General features: G+C 36.9%; 1 protein-coding gene across 1 annotated transcript; it reads left to right on the forward strand.

Moving 5' to 3' along the window:
• The first annotated feature begins 1,078 nt into the window (after positions 1-1,078).
• Positions 1,079-20,958, forward strand: LOC306873496 (glycogen synthase kinase-3 beta-like). Its single transcript, XM_079422828.1, has 11 exons — positions 1,079-1,171; positions 8,764-8,957; positions 9,094-9,177; positions 15,508-15,618; positions 15,939-16,069; positions 16,918-17,024; positions 18,040-18,137; positions 18,493-18,588; positions 18,863-19,049; positions 20,111-20,206; positions 20,301-20,958. The coding sequence occupies exons 1-11, from the start codon at positions 1,084-1,086 to the stop codon at positions 20,366-20,368; spliced, it is 1,260 nt and encodes a 419-aa protein (XP_079278954.1). The 5' UTR covers positions 1,079-1,083; the 3' UTR covers positions 20,369-20,958.
• Positions 20,959-22,155: the final 1,197 nt, after the last annotated feature.

Here is a 22,155-nt window from a genome sequence, read left to right on the forward strand (position 1 = left end):
ATTAGGCAATCAGGTAGCGATTTCAACGAGGGGGGTAATAATTTGGCAGGGAGTCGAAAATAGGCACAACACCGGCGTGGCTCTAAAAAGCCACGTTAACACATATTGCTGTTTATTATGCTTTTTTCGATGAAGTATTATGTAAAAGAGTGTTTAGTGTACCAGTTCAGTTTAGTCTGCTGCAATGACCCAACTCATAAAAACATTATAGTTTAGAACCTTTACATGAAGATTTACATTAAAAATCTTGATTATTGATTTACATTTTGAGCCGTCATAAACGTAATTACAGTAGACATAGGTTTTATTGGTCAATATTTATGCAATTTGGCTTTTAGAATATTTACAATATTATCAAGAACCAGTCCGATTCTGGAGCGAGTCGTTTGGAAAGATTCATTCAAAAGAATCGATTCGTTCATGAATCTCACTCACATCGCGAGCAGGAGGTTTCCAGAGCGGCTGTGTCACGTCCGTCAGGGATTCTGTGTTTTTTTTAGGGCTCAAGAAAAACCTAGCGACATCCTTCCCGTCATTTGGAAGAAAGGTGCCTGAATGATTTGCGTTTTATCGGATCTAGAGCAATATTCACGGACTGATGTGGCCATGGCAAGTCTCGTGTCAGCTTTATCGATACCCGGCTGCAACATCTGAAGGATACAAAGTGAAAGATACATTATAATAGTGTAAGTTTATCTGATCATCTGTGCGCATGCGAGATAACAGTTCTGCGCTCTGGATATGCTGATGTGAACTGATATAGGCTGAATGTCTGTCCAAGATAATGTGATTTTGTCTTTCCATAGACATTTTTCTGTGACATTATCATCGGCCAGTCTAAAACGGGGACTAATTTGTGCCATTTGACTTGCAAAGTCTTTTTAAACGGTACATTTGATGGTTAATGAACGGATATCTTCATCTACAATCAGCTGACCACCTCTGAATTCATTGCATTGGAAGAGATAACCTGGAGTTTTCCTTCATTTGCTTAAACAGAAGCTTATTCGGAGCCCAGATATTTCCTCTTGTGTTAAAGGAGCCTATAAGGATCGTGGTTGAACAGTTAAGGGGATCTGGGAGATGTCAGGCCGGCCTAGGACCACCTCATTTGCGGAGAGCTGCAAGCCAGTGCCGCAGCCTTCAGCCTTTGGCAACATGAAAGTCAGCAGTAAGCATCAACATCTACTACTCTATATCTCATATCGTAATAGTTCTCAGCCAAACACTATAAGATAAGCAAGAAATTCACACTTGGTTATGATCAGGATGGATATGTGTATGATATACAGTTTGTGAGCATCTGTCATATAATCATGCTCCTAATGTAATGCTGCCTGGATCTCAAGGGATGGGCCAGGTCCTGTCTCTTATTATCAGATCTGCTCAATGGAAATACATTTGCTGCATTGTGCTCTGAGAAAGCACCCTGCCTGGGCATCATTGCAAAGCTCAGTAGTTTATTCCAGGAAGGTTGCACTGCCCAGACCTTTTTTTTTCAGCAAGATAATGACTGCGTTAGCATGCACAAGAATTGTCAGACAATAATCAGATTTTTAAACATGTAATTATGTAAACACATCACCCTGATTACAAGTTAACTAAAACCATCAAAAAATATTTCCATTACTTGAAATGAATGCAAAATTTACTGAAATAAAAGGAAATATAAAAAAGCTTTTTTTTATTTTATTTCAGCTGGCTGACACATCGTTTAATTTGATGTATTCGAAATAAACGAAAAAAAAAAAATGAAAAAAAAAAATCTACGTTGACATAAAAAAAATAAATAAATAATAATAATGACAGAAACACACAGCAAAATTATTAAAACTTTAACTAAAATAAAAACAGAAAATATAAAATAAAGCTAATTCCAAGTATAATAATATCCTAGTGATCCCAAACTAACACTGACCTGATTATCATAACCAGATTAATCAAATATTCCAGGTTATAGAAATCTGAAAAAGACAGGTGTCACGTGATATACTATTACAGTGTTTATTCTGAATAAAGTGTTTGTTTGACCCAAATGTCTGATTAAGGAATATGCCAACTGTCTTTTACAGATTTAAAAAAAAATATTGTGTCCAATTTTGGAAATTGCATGTATGTGATAAACACATGATCATATTCTGATATGAATCAGAATATTCCTGTATGGACTCATAAAACTGTCATTTAAAGGGACAGTTCACCCAAAAATAAAAATTCTGTCGTCATTTACTCATCCTCAGTTCGTTCCAAACCTATATGAGTTTCTTTCTTCTGTTGAACACAAAAGAAGATATTTTGAAGAATGCTGGTAACCAAACAGTTGATGGTAGCTATTATCATTTTTTACAAATAGAAGTCAATGGCTACCGTCAACTGTTTGGTTACCCACATTCTTCAAAATATCTTCTTTTTTTTGGTACTCAACAGGAGAAACTCATACAGGTTTGGAGGATGAGTAAATGACACGGTTTTCTTTTTTGGGTGAACTATCACTTTAAGAGCTTAATCTGAGACCCTTTAGCTGGTTAGATTCATTGTCCTACCAAGGAAGATGTTCCTTGATGAGCTCAGAGCTTGTTTTAGTGCCCTGAGACCCTTGAATAGGTATTGATTTATAAGCCATAAATGTCTCGAGGCATAGCTTACTACTTGATATCTCGCTTACTTTCTAGCTGCTTAATGTTTAGCTGCTTGAGCTGTAAAATTGCCCATTGCCCCTCTTTGAACCCATGCCCCATGGTTTGATTGACAGGCCACTCTCCTGAGCCTTAGCCCAGCTGGATCACTCATTTCCTGCACTAATGATGTGTATCTCACCACTGTGCTCCTCAGGAAAGGAGGATCAGTGGGATGTGTGTGACTCACCTCTGACTCTACCTCTTTTCCAACAGCAGCTGTCTGTAGAGTCACAGTCAACTTGACAATAGGGGAGGACATGTGGATTGGCTCTGACCGGCACTTAACACATCCATGTCTAATGGTTTTCTACCATAATGGAAACTCAGTGTTTCATTAGATAGTTTTCTACTTGGGATTAGGTTTTGGAGAGTAGAAAAGCAGACATGTACAGCTTGTATTTTCCCTCAAACAGTATGTACAACAATGTAATTGCAAAAAAAAAAAAAGAATAGAATTTGTATTAAATTAGTGCGCTTAATATATACAATATTGGAATATAAACATATCTAACTAATTCTATTATCAAGTAATTCTTCATTGCAATGTGTTGAAACATTTCTTCTTTAGTTCTTTAGTTAGTTTAGTTAGAAGTCAAATATTTTAGTTCAAAATCCATATTATGAAATAGGCGTTTCAAAATATCATCGTTTTTTTTCTCGTGTGAGAGTATAGGTCTTTTGGTTGATCTGATCAGCTGACAGCAAATGACTCCCAGCATCAGTTTTACCAGCTGACTCATCTTGCTGCCATAGCAACACCCAGGCCTGAGGCAGCATGACTTCCTCCACAGGGTGTGCCCTAAAGAGGGGCTACACCTGAGCATGTGACGCGCTCATTATCGTCACACGCCAAATAGTCCAGGTCTAGACATGCTTGTCAGAGAACAGCAGCAGGCCTCTCTTCATAGCTGTGAAATTACATTTCCTGGCTCGTATTAAAGATAATACCATGAACCTGTCTGAGCAAATTAGGGTTTAAACCTATTTAGAGCTATTATAGACCTCCTTAGGGTAAGTGACTATTTAATGTGTATGAAATGAGCCTGAGAGGGACAGAAGTTTGTTCAATGGGTCAATTGTACTGGTGTTGATCATTAATGTATTGTTGACATTTCAAAATATGTCTTTTCATTGAACAAACAACTGAAAGAATGTTTTTTTTCCAATTTTTACATTAAGATTACATTTGCTGTCATTTAATGCTCACTTAAAAGTAATCTTCAAAAAGATATACTTTATTTTTAGTGTTGGTAAGATGTTTTTGAATGAAGTGTTTCATGCTTTTAAGTAAGTGACGTGACATACGGCCAAGTATGGTGACCCATACTCTGAATTTGTGCTCTGCATTTAACCCATCCAACGTGCACACACACACAGCAGTGAACACACACACCGTGAACACACACCCGGAGCAGTGGGCAGCCGTTTATGCTACAGCGCCCGGGGAGCAGTTGGGTGTTCGGTGCCTTGATTCAAAGCTGAATTTTCAGCATCATTACTCCAGTCTTCAGTGTCACATGATCCTTCAGAAATCATTCTAACATGCTGATTTGCTACTCAAGAAACATTTCCTATTATTAATAATGTTGTAAATAGTTTTGCTACTTAATATTTTTTATATAAGGATTTTTTTGTTAAACAGAAAGTCTAAAAACAGCATTTATTTGAAAGTTTTTGTCTTTTACGTCATTTGATCAATTCAATGCATTCATTTTAATGCCGTAACATTAACAGGATTTTACTATTAGTGCATCCCTAAGTGCAGCCAGTTGAATGCATTGAACGTTGGTGCCTCACAGCCTGTTGTCATAAGCTTCAAATTAATTATAACATTCATCCTGACTAACATTCATAATAATAAAAACAAATATACAAAGCTTGATATGTAGAAAGTTGGTGTTTAAATTCTGCAGGACTAATCATTGGATATTCATAATCAGTTCATGTTTCATTTTCATCTGTTCTTGTGGATGGCGAGGGATAATAATGTTGTATGTGTTGATAATGTGATTAATGCTGAAAAGTCTCTTAGACCGGAGAAGATTAAGCTAAACTACGTCTTATATTAAATGCCTCGGTTAATCTGAATTGCTAAATGACTAGTCAGTTCGCGAGCGGGATGGTGTCAGAGGAGCAGGATGGGAAGATGATCTGGGTAAGTAATGGGCCGTGATCGCTGCGTAAGTTTGGGAGGCGAGATCTTTATTAGCTCATTGTGCGATTGTGTGCGCACACACTCACGCCCTCTGACTCATCACATTTGCCCGTGCTGAACACGCACTCTGTCTGCACTTTACTCCATGGCTCACCTGACCTGCCAAACACACACACACACACATACTTATACTATCTCACTTAAATTGGCTTAGATTGCCTGCAAACACGCAGCAAGACTGTTCACTGCAATAATGCATTTTTGTAAGGAATTTCTCATACAGCTCTTGTCTATGCAACAAATCTTAATGATTCGTTCACGAGTCTTTTCTCAAGTTCAGCTCACTTGCTTGATGATCCTTTCGCTGCGGTTCTTTTCAGATCTTTTTAGTCACAGCCGTTGACTGTAAAAGACAGAAACTTAAATGACTAATTTAAAAAGCAAACACAAGCCAAACTGCTAATTATTCCCTTTATTTTTAAGATATTTTTGTGACACCAGTGCATTCCTGACTTAGATGCTCTGTGATGAATCATGATACTGCTATACTGGTAAATCCTTCCTTGTGCTTTCATTCTGTAGGGAGTGTCTATAATAAACACTAACGAACAGATTCACAATTGCCCTTCCCTTACCTTGATTTTTTTCAGAAATGGGTCTGCTTGAAACTCCGGATAAACATTTTTAAATATATATTTAGTTTATATATTTATATGTTTAATATATATTTGTATAGGGGGAAGTCGTGGCCTAATGGTTAGAGAGTCGGCCTTGTAATCCAAAGGTTGCGGGTTCGAGTCCCCGGCCGGCAGGAATTGTAGGTGGGGGGAGTGAATGTCCAGCGCTCTCTCCACCCTCAATACCACGACTGAGGTGCCCTTGAGCAAGGCACCGAACCCCCAACTGCTCCCCGGGCGCCGCAGCATAAATGGCTGCCCACTGCTCCGGGTGTATGTTCACGGTGTGTGTGTGTTCACTGCTGTGTGTGTGCACGTTGGATGGGTTAAATGCACGAATTCCGAGTATGGGTCACCATACTTGGCTGAATGTCACTTCACTTCACTTCACTTGTAATTTATTCAGCATTAAATTGATCAAAAGTGACAGGAAAAATATTTCTGTTTATTGCAAAAAATTCTATTTCAAATAAGGAGTCACGTGACGTGATCATGATCCTATTCATTGGTGGTGCTTTACCTGATGGCATGCAGTCGTAAATAGCAGGAGTTGTCTCCATCAGCTTCTCCGATTAAGAAGAAATCCAAGCCACTGACCGTGAGCGATATGATGGACAAGATGGCGAACACTGTTACACACTTTGAGGACATTCTAAGAACCGAGTTGATGGCGATGCGGAACGAGTTCGCTTCTCACATGTCAGTTGTTCAGTCGCTATGCTCTAAACTGGATCTTCTTACAAGGCAGATGAGAGAACAAAAGAAAGTTGTTGCAGATCACGATAGGCGAGTAGCCGCGCTCGAGCAACAGGTTGTGGACTTGCAGGATCGCAATAGGCACAGAAATCTGCATCTGGTCGGATTGCCTGAAGGTTCCGAAAAGGACGACCCTATGGGCTTTTTGAAAAGATCGCTACCGACGTGGCTCCTGTCTCTGGCGGGCAAAGAGATTGAAGTGGAGCGAGCGCATCGCGAGTACACAAGGCTTTCCTCAGATCACGCTTAACCACAGGTTTTCATCTTTAAACTGCTGCGGTACACAGACAGGGAGCTCATTCTGCGGGCCGCCAGACTTCATGCCCCGGTGAAAACTTCCGATGGAGCAATGCTGTCTTTCTTTCCAGATTTTTCTCCGGTCACCGCAAAAAGAAGAAGTGAATTTGCGCCAATTAGGAACGAGATGAGAGACGCTGGCATCCAGAATTTTCTCCTTTATCCTGCAACGCTGAAGGTCATTCTCAATCAAGGTGAACCTAAAATGCTACACTCCCCAGAAGAAGCAAAAGATTTTCTCAGATCCCATTCATCCACCAACTATCAGTGAACTCCAGCTGGACATTTGCTGTCTAATCGGAGAAGAGATGCTCTAAATTTCACTGTTCACTTTTCTTTTCTTTCTATCTTTTTTTTAAAAATAGAGATACTACCTAGTCAATATGTGACTATGGGGCCAATGTTGGTGCTTCAGTAATGTGCAGGTTTTTGTTGACGCCACAGACCATATTAAGGGGTGCTGGCAGATCAAGGTTTGTTCTTGGTTTGATCTGCCATACTTCATGGGAATGTGTTTATGTTTTTTTGAATGGTAACGGGGAGGGTGGGGGGTGGTTTAATGGTAGATTCAACTGGTTTTATTTTCAAACTTTTGTCTTATTATGCAGTAATTCTGTTTGATTTCTATGACTGACCTTAATATTATGAGTTGTAATATTAATGGCCTAAATGGCCCTCACAAACGTACAGGTTTTCTGGATTTTTTGCACAGAAGAAAGACTGATATAGTGTTAGTTCAAGAATCCCATTTTAAAGAGGAGGATATACGCTGGTGTAATAATAAGTTTTATGAAGTGGTATCTCACTCTTCGGATACTAAAACCAAGTGTCCTAATATTGGTGCGGAGGACTTTAAATACTATTTTAGAGAAAGGTTGTGATACAGATGGTAGAATAACACATATAAAAACAATAGTGGAGAATAGGAATATTGTATTTCTCTCAGTTTATGCCCCTTGTACTCCTGACTGGATTTATCCTCACAAGTCTTTAGGCAACTGAAACATAATGGGGAAAAAGACAAGCAGCCAAAGAATGCATAGCCATCTGCAAAACCTAGGTGCTGCTCCAAAACGTGGCCACCACCTTTGCTCACCATCGACTTTGTTAGTGACAGAAATGTCTTCTCTGAAAAACAAGAAGTAGAAATGACACACTTTTAAAAGGCAAACGCCATGTAGAATACTCAAACCTCTCAAAACCATAGTTGTTCTCTTACCATGAATTATCAGTCTCAGGGTGGCTGGCCTGCTCATGTCATTCTTGATGCTTCATTGCAGTTGTCTTTAAAACACAAATACAAAAAAACAAAATGCAGTAAATATTAAATTCCATTAAAAACTATAACAAACTTTTTCTAAAACTAGAAAAGGCAGCTAGCCATAAAACTTGTTTAACTAATGCTTAGTTAATGATGACTACTGTATTTGGATGTCAACAGAATTCACATACTATGTGCTGTGATTGGCCAATGTCCATTTACCTGCAGGCTACTATAAAGAAGACATTAACATGCTTGATAACTCATATCATATTTAATGAAAAACATTAGTTCTCACATTAATTGATATACTGTTCTAGCCTGTATGCATGCATGAGGTAATGTGGATTTTTGTATATTCCTTTAATAACTCAAGTAGTCTTACATGCACAAAATAATGCTTTTTTTGAGCCATGTACCATAAGCATAGCTTTATCCACAATGGATAGTAAAGACCTTGATTTTTGTGAGCAAAGAAAACGTCATGATCATGTGTCTTAATTAAGGTGTTGTTCATCCATGAAGTCATGAATGAAAGACTTTGAACTCATGTTAGTTTTTAACTAAATATTAATGCATGAAATACTGCATAATTCACACATTAAAATTTGCATGCATTCATGCGAATTCATGTAACCTTACTGTAAAGTGTTACCGAAATATGAATTCACAGAGAGGGACAAAAGTACTGAGTTTCTAAATATATTTCTACTTTATAATTGAGGACAGTTCCCATTTTGTTCTCATCTTTCCCATTTTCATGTTGTCAAGCACTTGCTCAGGGGTGCGAAACCGTGATGAGGTGTGAAGTGGATGAATAAATGATACACGCAGGTTCTAACGTTAATGAGCGTAGTAACACCTAGAGCGCATGTGACAAAGTAAAACAGGCCAGTTCATTACAAAGGAATAGTCATTGAACTTTCTCTCTCACTTTAGGAGATAAAGATGGCAGTAAAGTTACAACAGTGGCTGCGACCCCCGGTCAGGGACCCGACCGACCTCAGGAGGTCAGCTACACGGACACAAAGGTCATCGGGAACGGCTCGTTTGGGGTCGTATATCAAGCGAAGCTGTGCGACACCGGAGAGCTGGTGGCCATAAAGAAGGTGCTGCAGGATAAAAGGTTTAAGGTAAGAATTTATGTATTGTTGGTTTATCATTTAGTCCTAAAGTGACAAGTTTATCCTTACAACCATTTAGCATTATATTGATGTCATTTCTCATGATTATTTCTTTCTCCCTGTCTACAAATTGTTTTTGTGTCAGAATCGTGAGTTACAGATCATGAGGAAGTTGGATCACTGTAACATCGTCCGTCTGCGCTACTTTTTCTACTCCAGTGGAGACAAAGTGAGTGCCACTTTTCTTCCCTCTGTTTTTTTTCTGAGCAGCATCATGTGCCCTATAGACCAGAAACATGCTGTCCAGCAGTTTTCAGCAAATGCTCAGGGTCGTGGGATAGGTATTCCTATGGTGCAACCTGAAGTGAGTAGCAGTCTGATATCTAACTTTTTAATGAGCTGTGCTTGTGAGGGACTGCAGCAGAGCCCTGCAGGTAGTTTGGTTCTTGCACACTCCAGACACCAGCAAACTCATACTTGAAAAAAATCCAATAGAGTACGACCTTTTAGTCAAATCTTTTTATTTGAAAAAATATGTAAATTAAATTATACTTCACAAAAGGAAAATTAAGCCTATTTTCTATTATTTAAAAAAAAAAAAAAAAGAGTTTTTAAAAGTTATTTTTTTGGTAATAGGATTTTTTTATAGTAAGTATTTGTGGGAAAATTGCCATGAAAATGGCACAATAAATAATAACAGGGTTTCTGCTGATCTTAAAAAGACTTAATTCGCCCTTCCACAAATTAAGGCCTAAAAAAGTCTTAAATCAGAGAGTCGTGGATTTAAATGTTGCATGCACTGCAAAATTAAATATCTTCCTCAGTGTTTTTGTTTCCCAGTAGAAATCTCTAAGCATCTTAAACTCAAGGTACATTTACTTGAATAGGAAGTCTTTTGTTTTTTCAGAAATTTAGCAAAATTGATAACAAACATCTGTTAAGAGGTATGAATGAAAACTTGTTTTCCCATTGAATTAGGATTTTTTTGAACCATTAGCCGATATTTGTTTTCGTTTTAATCATAAACGATTCGATAACTTTCTCATAAAACAAGACTTCTTATTTTATGTAATTTTGCTTCTTAAGTGAACATATCTTGCTTAAAGGATCTTTAGACATTAGCACTGGAAAATAAGACAAAATTACTGATGATAAACATAGTTTTTTACAGTGTGATCAGAAGGTACAGTAAAAATGTCCATATTCTAGTAGTTGGGAGCATTTGTTACATTTTCCTTTAAAAGGTCTTAATAGTATTAAATTTAATTTTATAAAACCTCATAATTAAAGATCAATCTTAAATGTGCTGTAGCTTTTTACTTCATGCATATATTTAGTGACATTTTTATACTTTTGAATATTTTTTGTATATATTTCTAAACATATATATTTCATTAAAAAGTAAGATATCTCAACTGAAAAAAGGAATGAATAAATAAAAAATAATGAATAAACAAATACGAATGGTACTATAATATTTATGCAACATTGAAACATTTTATTTTATTTTTTTCTTTATTTGGGGGGACTTTTGCAAGGTTCTCCAATACGTTATGAACAAATTGAATATACTTTACTGTCCCAGAAGGGAACTCCATCTAAAGATGCGGTACACATACACAAAACATTGTCATTCTTCTTGAAATAATTTATAAATAGATCTGCTATCCAAACAGGGTGGTATTTTTGTAGTGATTTACAGCTCAGGCTGCTCATGCCCTCCAGCGTTGACCTGTGGATGGGATTTCTGGTAATCCTGCGATAGCCCCGGGGGCAAAACCTGTCACAGCAGTGGCCAGTGACAGCTCAGTAGGAAACTTTTGATTGATGGGAAGCTAAACTGTTAGACCAGCCCTATTTTTACTGTATGACAAGCTTTGGCTCCTGTGCAGCCAACTTTCAACTTTCCAGTTCAGACTCTTTTAATGTATAATCTGTAAATAGATCACACAAATAGGATCGGAGTCTTGTCAGGATCCTATAACGAGAATGCTATTGCATTACATACCTGAGAGTATGTTTTTAAAGTTTTAACTTTACAAGCTGCAGACATCCAAATTCAACCATTTCTTTCTTTTTGAGAAAGAAGAACAAGGAACCACAATGTAACCCAACACTAACCATGTTCATATATGCATAGTTCATGTCAGAGGCAGTCCACTTCAGCCGCATTCATTTATAAATATAGATTGCAGCTCATGCTTTGGCTGTGGTTTGGAAAATGATTGGTTGTGAAACTTGAGAATTTTTCTGAGCAAATAGGGTCTGTTTCATTTACGTTTTTGATTGAGTGAATTCAGTTGAAGTGTCACATCACTCAGAAAAGCAATCAAGGACCTTTACATGAATAAAGCAGTGTTTAACAGTATATTTGTTCTCTGTGCTGACTTGGGCCAGAAGTTAGGATTTTCAATATTACTTCCTCGAAAATATAATAAATGCATATTTTTAATAATATGTTTATATGTGTATATCTCTATAAATACACTTCCTTTTGCTAAGATTTTTAATGTTCTTGAAATAAGTCTTTTAGGTTCACCAAGACTGAATTTATTTGGTACAATAAAAACAGTAATATTGTGAAATATTAATTTTAAATGATCTATGTTTAATATATATTTTTTTATGTAATTTATTCCTGTGATGCAAAGCTGTGTCACATGATCCTACAGAAATCAGTCTAATATGCTGCTTAATATTTTTGTGCATTCTTTAATGCATAGAAAGTTTAAAAAAACATTTATTTGGAATGTATTTACACTTAGTCATTTAACAGATGCTTTTATCCAAATTGACTTACAAATAAGGCCAATAGAAACAATCAAATCAACCAAGAGCAACGATATGTAAGTCCCGGTTGGTCTAATGCAGTACACAATTTTTGTTGTATATATATAATAAATAAAAAGAAAACAAGTAGATAGAATAAAAATAGAATAGAGAGTGCTAGTGTTGGAGGGTCAAGGTTTTTATAAATAAAAAGTAAACAACAGAATAGAATAGAATAGAATAGAATAGAACAGAATAGAATAGAATAGAGAGTGCTAGTGTTAGAGGGTCAAGGTTGTATATATATAATAAATAAGAGAAGACAAGTAGATAGTGTATAATAGTGTTTATTTTAGTTTTAGAAATCTTTTGTAACATTATAATGTCTATTTGATCAATTTAATGCATCCTTGCTGAATAAAGTATTTGCTTTAAAAAAAAAACTTACTCCAACCTTTAAAATCGCAGTATGTATGTGTATTAAGCGCTAAGATTTCTTAACCAAAAATAAATAAATAAATACTTTTTTTTGTTGGAAAATTATGGAATAAAGTTTGAAACATTTATGCATTTTTAGCCCATTCGAACTGGTGCTTCCAAGACGATCAGAAGTCATTCTTGCAATTCGATAAATCTTAATCGGTGTTAGCCGGATCAATCATGTTACCATGGCAACATATTTAAATCAACTGATTTCAACCACAGTAATCAATACATCACACAAATTCAATGTGTTAGTTTAACAGGCATGTTGTTTTACTAATGCTGAACCCAAACCCAGGCCATCCTAATGGTGGAGCCACGTAAAGACTGGTTTATTCCTCCGTAAACCAGTTTAGTTCACTAAATATCAGCCATCTAACCTGAAGACGTACGTACACAGCGATGCACATACGAGAGGCCGCAGGGTGTACGGTTACTCTTGAGTTATTCTTACACACACCGGCAGGGCTTCTCTTTTGTAACAAAGACAGAAGGGAAGATGTAGAGAACGAGATCATGTGTGAGGGGTGCTTTGAGAAGCATAAAAGAAAAGAAACAGAAAGTAGGATGCTGTCAGTGATTGGCCAGTCGTGATGGATTGAAGGGATACTATGGCCTGAAACATTAATTTCCAGCGAGGATGCAACTTTATATCACAGTTTCAACAAAAAAATATTAAGCAGCACTGTTTTCAACATTAGTAATAAGAAGAAATGTTCCTTGATCAGCAAATCAGCATATTATAATGATTTCTGAAGGGTCATGTGACACTGAAGACTGGATTAATGATGCTGAAAATTCAGCTTTGCATCACGGGAATAAATTACATTTTAATATGTATTAAAATAGAAAAATGTTATTTTTAAACTGTAATAATATTTAACACATTTTCTGTTATATTTGATCAAATAAATGCAACCTTGGTGCTTTCAAAAATATAAAAAAATCTTACTGACCCAACTCTTTCGAGTGTATCGTTTCCTTTCCTCCTTTTTACAAAAAAACTTATCGGCCTGTTTATTGCACTCACTTAGTGATTATATGGTTCGTTTTGTTAAGAAAGTACTTAACGTAAGTGTAAGCATATCTGCAATTTGAAGGAAAGTCTAATGCTAATGTAATGAGATGTTAGCACCACAGTAAGGCAGAAACATGTTAACCTGATAATTTAGCTTGCGTAGAGTATGTTTATGGCCGGTGAAGTGGGTGTCTCTGGCCGTCTCATTGACAGGCAGTGAGAGCAGGGCTGTCCTCACCGATTTAACCCTCCATTCCAGTACGGTGACATAGTGTCTGACCGCTGCGACTCCGTCCCAACGGCTGCCCTGGTGTCACAGAAACAGGATCAGTTCAGTTATGTAACCCTGTCCAGACAGAACTCTCACCCGTTTACTATCACGTCACCTTATAGTCAAGAACAGAAATGCAATCTAGACTCAGTAGTATGCAACTGCGAGCTACATTTGCTAAAATGTGCACGGCTAATGTATCCCACGATGCAATGCGATTGTCTTGACCTTGCAAGCTATAGCTATTTCTTGACCCAATATTTGTTTGGACTGCTAAAATATAAGACATTTATACACAAACGTGGATTTAAAGTCAAAAAGAGCAAAATATCTGTTTCTGATATCCTAACTTTTAAACATCAGTAATTTAAAAAGATTCAAATGATACGCAAATAAAGACTTGTCATATTTCTCATTTTATTATATGTTTGTATCACTCCTCTTGCAGTATTTCTCACAGCGAGCGTCATGGTGGATATTTTTTTAAATTAAATAATACAAAAATAAATTATTATAAAAAGTAATTATTTGTATGCATAATTCTGCTATATATTTTCATCGGGTGTGCCTCACACGTCCTGAAAAGTGAAGCTGCGGGCTCTTCGATCGCCCCCTGGTGGCTGGCTGCAGTACAGGTCATAAACTCCGCCCTCTCCATGTAAACGAATGGGACTAGAGTCATAACAAAAAAATTAATTACACTTCCAATACAATTTTCCCAAATAAGGTTTTGGTCATTTAAGGTAGTTGTTATCACGCTGATATAAAGACTCAGAAAGCACTCGGCCAATCGCAGGACAATCACAGAGCTGATATCACTGTTGCGTTGGCTCAGTGCCTTTGGCAGGTTAATTTTCCAGATACATTAAGGAGTTTATGTCTCTGGGGGGCAACAGAGAGCGAGAGAGAGAAATAATGACTGTTCAAATAATCTATGTGTGACTCATATGTGTTGAGTCTCAGACCCTCTTTTCCTCTGGAAAGACCACCACTGAAATGTTCTGGTTATCCACATGTTTCAGTGAATGTGGGAATGAAATAAACACTCTGGTTTAGTGGTGGGGGATGCTGTATGACCAACATCTGAAAAGATTAAAGTAATATTACACTTTTGTTCAAAAGTCTGTGGTCTGCAAGATGTTTTAATGTTTTTGAAAGAGGTATGTTCACCATGCCTGCATTTATTTGATCAAAAATACAGTAAAAACAGTAATATTGTGGGATATTATTATGATTTAAAATAACAGTTTTCTATGCAAAGCTGAATTACTCCAGTCTTCAGTGCCACATGATCCTTCAGAAATCACAAAAAAAAACAAAACATATTATCTATGTTGAAAACAGTTGTGCGTGTGGAAACCATGTTCAATTGTGTTCAGGATTATTAGATGAATAGAAAGTTCAAAAGAACATCGCTGACTGTCCAATATAAAAGTCTTTGCAGTCACATTTGGCCAATTTAATATGCCATTGCTGAATAAAAGTATTATTTCTTTCAAAGAAACAAATTACCCAAACATTTGAGCAATAGTGAATATCACTGTAATGGTATGTTATATTTCAAATTAAACTAAAAATGACTTATTTATTATATAACCACATAGTAATGCTTATTTATTTTTGAAGAATCTAGTCATTCTGGTGTATATAAAGCAAATAAAAACACACATCCGTGTCATGCTTTTCTGACCAAAAATGATAATTCTGTTATTATTTACATGTCATTCATGTCAAAAGAAGATGATAACCTAAATCAGTTTTTGTTCCCATTGACTTCCATTCTGTTTCTTGTCAATACAGTGGAAGTCAGTGGGAATCAGAAGCTCTTTGGTTGCCAACATTCTTCAAAATATCTTTAGTGTGTTCTGCAAAGAAAGTCATACAGGTTTGGACCGACATGAGAGAGAATAAAAGATGACTGAATTTTCATTTTTGGGTGGACTATCCCTTAAAGATGTGTTCTAGATATCAACCTGCTTCCTTTCGTCCCTCACCTGACTTCTTCTTCACACCCACAGAAGGATGAGGTGTATCTGAATTTGGTGATGGACTACGTGCCTGAAAACGTGTACCGAGTGGCCAGACACTACAGCAGAGCCAAGCAGAATCTGCCCATGGTCTATGTGAAGGTAACATCTGTCAGTAGAATCTGATTTTATTCCCTATTCTGAAGACGTGATTTTTCCATGCAGGTATAAGTTGGTTTGTTGCTGGTCCAGCTCATGAACCAAAGCTGCACAACGTACTTAGTGAAACCAGTCAACTAGTAGCATGGGCTTTGTGGTGTAACTTGGTGAATCATGGTCTTGCTAGTTTAGATATACTGGCTGGATGTATGAGCAGGATTTTCTTGTTTTCATGGGTGTTTGCGCCATGACTTTGTTCCGTTCTGACTTTACGGTGGAATATTTTGTAGATCTCTGAAGTCACTGTTTATGTGTGTTTTCAGCTATACATGTACCAGCTGTTCCGCAGCTTGGCGTACATCCACTCGTATGGGATCTGCCATCGAGACATCAAGCCGCAGAACCTCCTGCTCAACCCAGAGACAGCTGTACTCAAACTATGTGACTTTGGAAGGTGAGACGGGGAAATTAGGTGCTGTCATGCATGTAACATCTGTTAACAGCACTTGTTCATTTCAAGTAAAACAATGTTGAAACGTTGCCTGAGGTTCTGTATTGATGCTCATAATCTATAAAACCTTTTGAGTTAAGTTTGGCGTCAGTAAAAAAACATTTTTGGGGAGAAATGAATACTATTATTCCCCAAAAGTGAGAGAAAATACCTCGTTAGAGAATATTTATATTTCATAGGATCACAGTTTTCACAAAATATGACAATATTACTGATTAACTTAACTGTTTATCAAATAAATGCAGCCATGGTGAGCCTAAGAGACTTCTTAAAAAAAAAAGCCAACCCCAAACTTTTAAAATGCTTTGTATGTTTGTGTTTCTTTAAAAATTGATAATGTGGAGTGAGTAGTGAAAGAAAAGCATGCAACAAGTGTCCATCATATACACAAAATTAACTCAAAAGCATCCCAGGATGCACTTCATGAAGTTGTTTGAAGGAATGAGGACGATGCTTGTGTGATGTGGTACCTTTATTGGAAAACTTCATCTGGCAATTTTACAGCAACTCAACAAGTCTCATGTGTGAAAGTGACTATTTCACGGATCAAATCCCATCATCAGACACATTTAGCTTTGAGCATTCTGATCTAAATCTATGACTTTGATTAAACTGCTTTAAACTTCTTGAAGTTTTGTTCCTCCGTAGTTAACAAACATTTGGATGTAGTTAGTGTTTGGTGATAATGATCATGATTATTGTTCTTGATGATGAGGGCTGTTTTGATTTAGACGCGTGTTGGTGTAATTTCTGGTTATGTCTAATTCTCTCTGTCTGTGTGTCTCCTGCAGTGCTAAGCAGCTGGTGCGTGGTGAGCCTAATGTTTCCTACATCTGCTCGCGCTACTACAGAGCCCCTGAGCTCATTTTCGGAGCCACGGACTATACTTCCAGCATAGGTAATCTAATGTTCTTTTCATTCTAAAACGTTTTAAACTCCACCAGCAGCACTGGCATACTACTGCCAGCTCGATTTAACAAAAAGATTCAGTATCATACAAAATCCTGTCCTGTTATAGTTTGCAGTCATAATATAAACAGGACTTAATTCAGATAATACTGTAGAATAGGTTCATTTTAACTTAAGTGTTACATTTATTAAATCATTGTGTCTTTGTGCTGTGATGTCAAAAATATATATTTTTTATGGGTTTTTGAAAGTCAATTATTTTCACCAAGTTTGCATTTATTTGTTCAGAAATTAAGTAAAATAGTAATACTGCTTGCCATTTAAAGTAACTGTTACTATTTGAATATGTTTTCAAATGGAATTTATTCCTGTGGTTGCAAAGCTGAATTTGCAGAAGCCATTAAATCCAGTCTTTCGGTCTCTAGAAACTGAGATGCATTTTTCTTCATCATTCTTTATGAATAGAAAGTTCAAAAGAACAGCATTCATTTGAAATAGAAATCTTTATAACACTATTAATGTCTTTCCTGTCACTTTTGATAAAAGCAATGCGTTCTTGCTGAATAAAAGTATTAATAAAAAAAAAAAAATTATTTGACTTTGCTGTTTCAGACATATTAAGTGATATAGGATTTAAAATGAATGGATTTGCATAAATTCGTGGTTAAAACTACATGCATCAACAATCCATATTGCAGCTATTTCTAAATGCTTGAATGAATTACAACTCTAACAAAGTTGTTGTGTAATGCTAAAATAATTTTTTCAGTTTTTTCATATTCTCCATCCTTTCCTATCAAAACGCATGCTACGGATGCGAAAACGCAGAAAATCGAACCTGATCCGAATTTTTTTAAGGATGAAAGTTTCGGAGGCAATGTGCAAACGTGATTGACACAACGTGAGGTCGTATTTATTTTTTAACGTGCAAAACTTTCGGACTCAGTGTGCAGTGACCTTGTGTTGTTGAAATATTCAGTGTTTTTACCTCTGTTTCCATACAGACATTTGGTCGGCTGGTTGTGTACTGGCCGAGCTGCTGCTTGGACAGCCGATTTTTCCTGGTGACAGTGGCGTAGATCAGCTCGTTGAAATCATCAAGGTATGGAAGTATGTGTGTTGCATGAGAGTTTCATAAATCATTTAAAAAAATTGATTGCGCCAACTTTTGTTTTTGCTGAAGTATCTTATTTTGCACTTTTCTAGTATTAAAAGTAATTCTAGTGTGAACCAATGGACGATAACATTTATTGTGAGCATGTACTTCAGCAGTTGCAGTGTGCTTTAAAGTAGGAAGGTTTTTGAAATGTTGTCGATCTTTTTTTATAGTTCATCAGCTGAAAAAATCAGTCTGAAAGTGATTCCAACTACATTGTTCCTCTGTATATAGTTGTAATAGTTGTGGTGTGGACGATATATTTTAATTGCAACAGAATAAGAGAACTTGTTTCCTCCAGGTGCTGGGAACTCCTACACGAGAGCAGATCCGGGAGATGAACCCAAATTACACTGAATTCAAGTTTCCACAGATAAAGGCACACCCGTGGACTAAGGTTAGCATGAGTGTTTCCATGTGTTTCAAGCTTTTTTATCACTTTCATTCTAGACTGTGATTCTGGTCTTTGCAACCGTCTTATTTTACATTTTATCTTATGAGTCTGAGTTTTTCCATGTACACAGATGCACTTTAATTGCTCACCTGTGACTTATTTAAAAAAAGAGTACAAATCTATTTCCAAAAAAAAAAAGCATTTTGTACAGTCAAAATTATTATACAAAAGTTTGTATAACGCATTCAAAAGTCCTGCGTTGTTGTCCATATGTTAGGTTTTCCGGCCCCGGACCCCTCCGGAGGCGATAGCTCTGTGTTCCCGATTGTTGGAGTACACGCCTACTTCCCGATTCACTCCTCTGGAGGCCTGCGCTCACACTTTCTTCGACGAGCTCCGTGAGCCCAACCTCAAACTCCCGAATGGAAGAGAGCGGCCTGTGCTGTTTAATTTCACTACACAGGGTATGCTGCACAAATGGCCATGATTGAGTTAACTCTTTTTGATGAAGTATTAACTGATTTTAATAGCAAATGTACACCATCATTCAAATATTTGGGGTCTGCAATAGTTTTACAACGTTTTTGAAAGTCTCTTTGGCTCATTAAGTCTGCATTTATATGATCAAAAATGCAGTAAAACCAGAAATATTGTGAAATATTATTCAAATTTAACTGTTTTCTATTTGAATACATTTTAACGTGTAATTTATTCCTATGATGCAAAGATGAATTTTCAGCATCATTACTCCAGTGTCACATGATCCTTCAGAAATCATTCTAATATGTGACCCTGGAGCACAAAACCAGTCTTAAGTCGCTGGGGTATATTTTTAGCAATAGCCAACAATACATTGCATGGGTCAAAATGATTGATTTTTAATTTATGTAAAAATCATTAGGATATTAAGTAAAGATCATGTTCCATGAAGATATTTTGTAAATTTCCTACTGTAAGTATATCAAAACTTAATGTTTGTTTAGTAATATACATTGCTAAAGACTTCATTTGGACAACTTTAAAGGCAAATTTCTCAATATTTAGATTTTTTTGCACCCTCAGATTCCACATTTTGTCCGATCCTAACAAATCATGCATCAATGGAAAGCTTATTTATGCAGCTTTCAGATGATGTATAAATCTCAATTTAAAAAATTAACTTTTATGACTGGTTTTGTGGTCCATGATCATATATAATGATTCGCTGCTCAAGAAACTTTTCTTGCTATCATCGATGTTAAAAGCAGTTTTGCTGCTGAAATTCTTGTCAAAACTGAATTTGTCAATTTTTCATTTTTCTTTTAATGAACAAAAAGATTAAAAAGAGAATCTATTAGAAATCAAATATTTTCTGGCATTATAAATGTTTTTACTGTCTGTTTTGATCAGTTTAATCGAAATTCGAGATTTCTTTCAAAAACAAAAACAAAAAATCTTACTGGCCCCAACCTTTTTTTTTTTAATGTTAGTGTAAATGTGTTTTCAGTTGTCTTTTGCACTAATATCCATTGCGTTTAATCATCAGAGTTGTCCAGCAACCCATCGCTGGCCTCCGTACTTATTCCTGCACATGCTCAGAACCAGGCGGAAAACTCTTCCCAGTCTGCTTTGTCTGCAACAGGTCGGTTTTTCACCTTCGGCCTCTCACAAACCCCAAGACTGTCCTCACCACCTCTTTTTTTTTGTTTTGTTATAACCTTCTCTTACTGTTCCAGGTGCCAACAGTGGTGATCGTGGTCCAAACACCAACGCTGCCTCTGCCGCCCCTAATCCTTCAACTTGAACCCCATCCACCCGTCAATGGGCCACTTTTACGCTGCTGCTTATTAGCCACGCCCACGGTCAAAGGCGTGGCTAAAACTAACCGAAAAGCTCATGATATGATGGATGCACCAAACCAAACCTTCCCCCAGTCATTGTCTTTGTTTTTATTATTATTATTATTTTTTATTTATTGCTCTAAAGGACAAATCGAGGGCTCCGAAACACCGCCTCAGGATTATCTGCGGTGATGTTTGACAATTCTCACTCTCTGTCTCTCTTTTTCTCGATATATACACTTATATAAACCGTTACACATACAAATAAGTTTTCATATGTCTACTTTGACATTTTATAAAGGGAAATCTGTATGCTGTAGCCGCTGCTTCTTTTATAATTGTCACCTGTAGAGACAAAGACTTTGAATATGAGCTGACACAGACGGCGCAGGTGGGATAGAAGAAAGCTGGTTTCTGATTGGTCGATATGACCAAATCTTTAACGGTATGGACTGATTTCCAGGGCTTGTGTACATTCTGTATGTGAAATATATGCTAATGACTTTTGCCTTTACCCTCAGTATTGGGCAGATATGTTGTATGGTTAAGCTGTATGCTGCTGTGTACCTCTTTGTTTTCCACCACCTTTGAAGTGACATTATCCATTCGTTTCCTGCTCGTCTTCCTCTTTCCCGTTGTATAATACTTCACTGAACTTTACAGATGTTGACACGTAATATCGGATCGTTTCTGTGAGCGAGAGTGTGTGTGTGTGTGTGTGTGTGAGTGCATGCTGTACGTTTTATGTCTATAAATACTGTATGCTGATTAGTGAGCTAAACGGAACAAAATTAAGGAAAATGATAATCAGGACCTTAAAAGGATAGTTCACTCAAAAATGAAAATTCTGTCATTAATTACTCACCCTCATGTCGTTCCAAACCCGTAAGACCTTCGTTCATCTTCGGAACACAAATTAAGATATTTTTGATGAAATCCGAGAGCTCTCAGACCCTCCCATAGACAGTAACACAACTGCAATGTTCCCAGGTCCAGAAACGTAACAAGGAGATTGGTAAAATAGTCCATGTGACATCAGGGGTTCAACCGTAATTTTACGAAGCTACGAGAATACTTTTTGTATGCAAAGAAAACAAAAATAACGACTTTATTCAGCAATCCTTCTCTTCCACATCCCGTCGCATTAAACCGCATTTTTGTTTTCTTACCAATGTACTTGTTACGTTTCTGGACCTGGGAACATTGCAGTTGCGTTGCTGTCTATGGAGGGTCTGAGAGCTCTCGGATTTCATGAATCTCGTCTTACGGGAACGACATGAGGGTGAGTAATTAATGACAGAATTTTCATTTTTTGGTGAACTATCCCTTTAAAACGGAACATGTGAACAGGTTTCTGCACCGCAAATTCCAGCCTAAAGAAAGAGATGTCGGGTTTAGTTCTCAAAATTGTGTCATTCGTGTTAGAATTTAGCGTTTGAAAGCGGTTTGAAACCCTTAACCATCTGGACTACTCCGTCAGAGAAACTGAGACTAATAATGAGGCGGAAGAAGATAAGAAACGCTTTCTCTACAGTACATTCGCTTCCAATTCTTGTTGTTTTTCTTCCTCTCGTTGTCTTTAGTGTCCCCTAGCGTTAGTGGAAGTGTACAACCGAGGCTGTTGTATCTTGTTCCTCCGAATACGGTTGTAAAGAGTCACTTCAGACTGTTTATGTCTCTCCTAAAACTGCTGTTGAAAGAATATCCATCTGTTGCACAGTTAAAGCGATAATTCACCCATTCATGAAAA

This window comes from Barbus barbus (assembly GCF_936440315.1).
Source record: "Barbus barbus genome assembly, chromosome: 8".
NCBI lineage: Eukaryota > Metazoa > Chordata > Actinopteri > Cypriniformes > Cyprinidae > Barbus > Barbus barbus.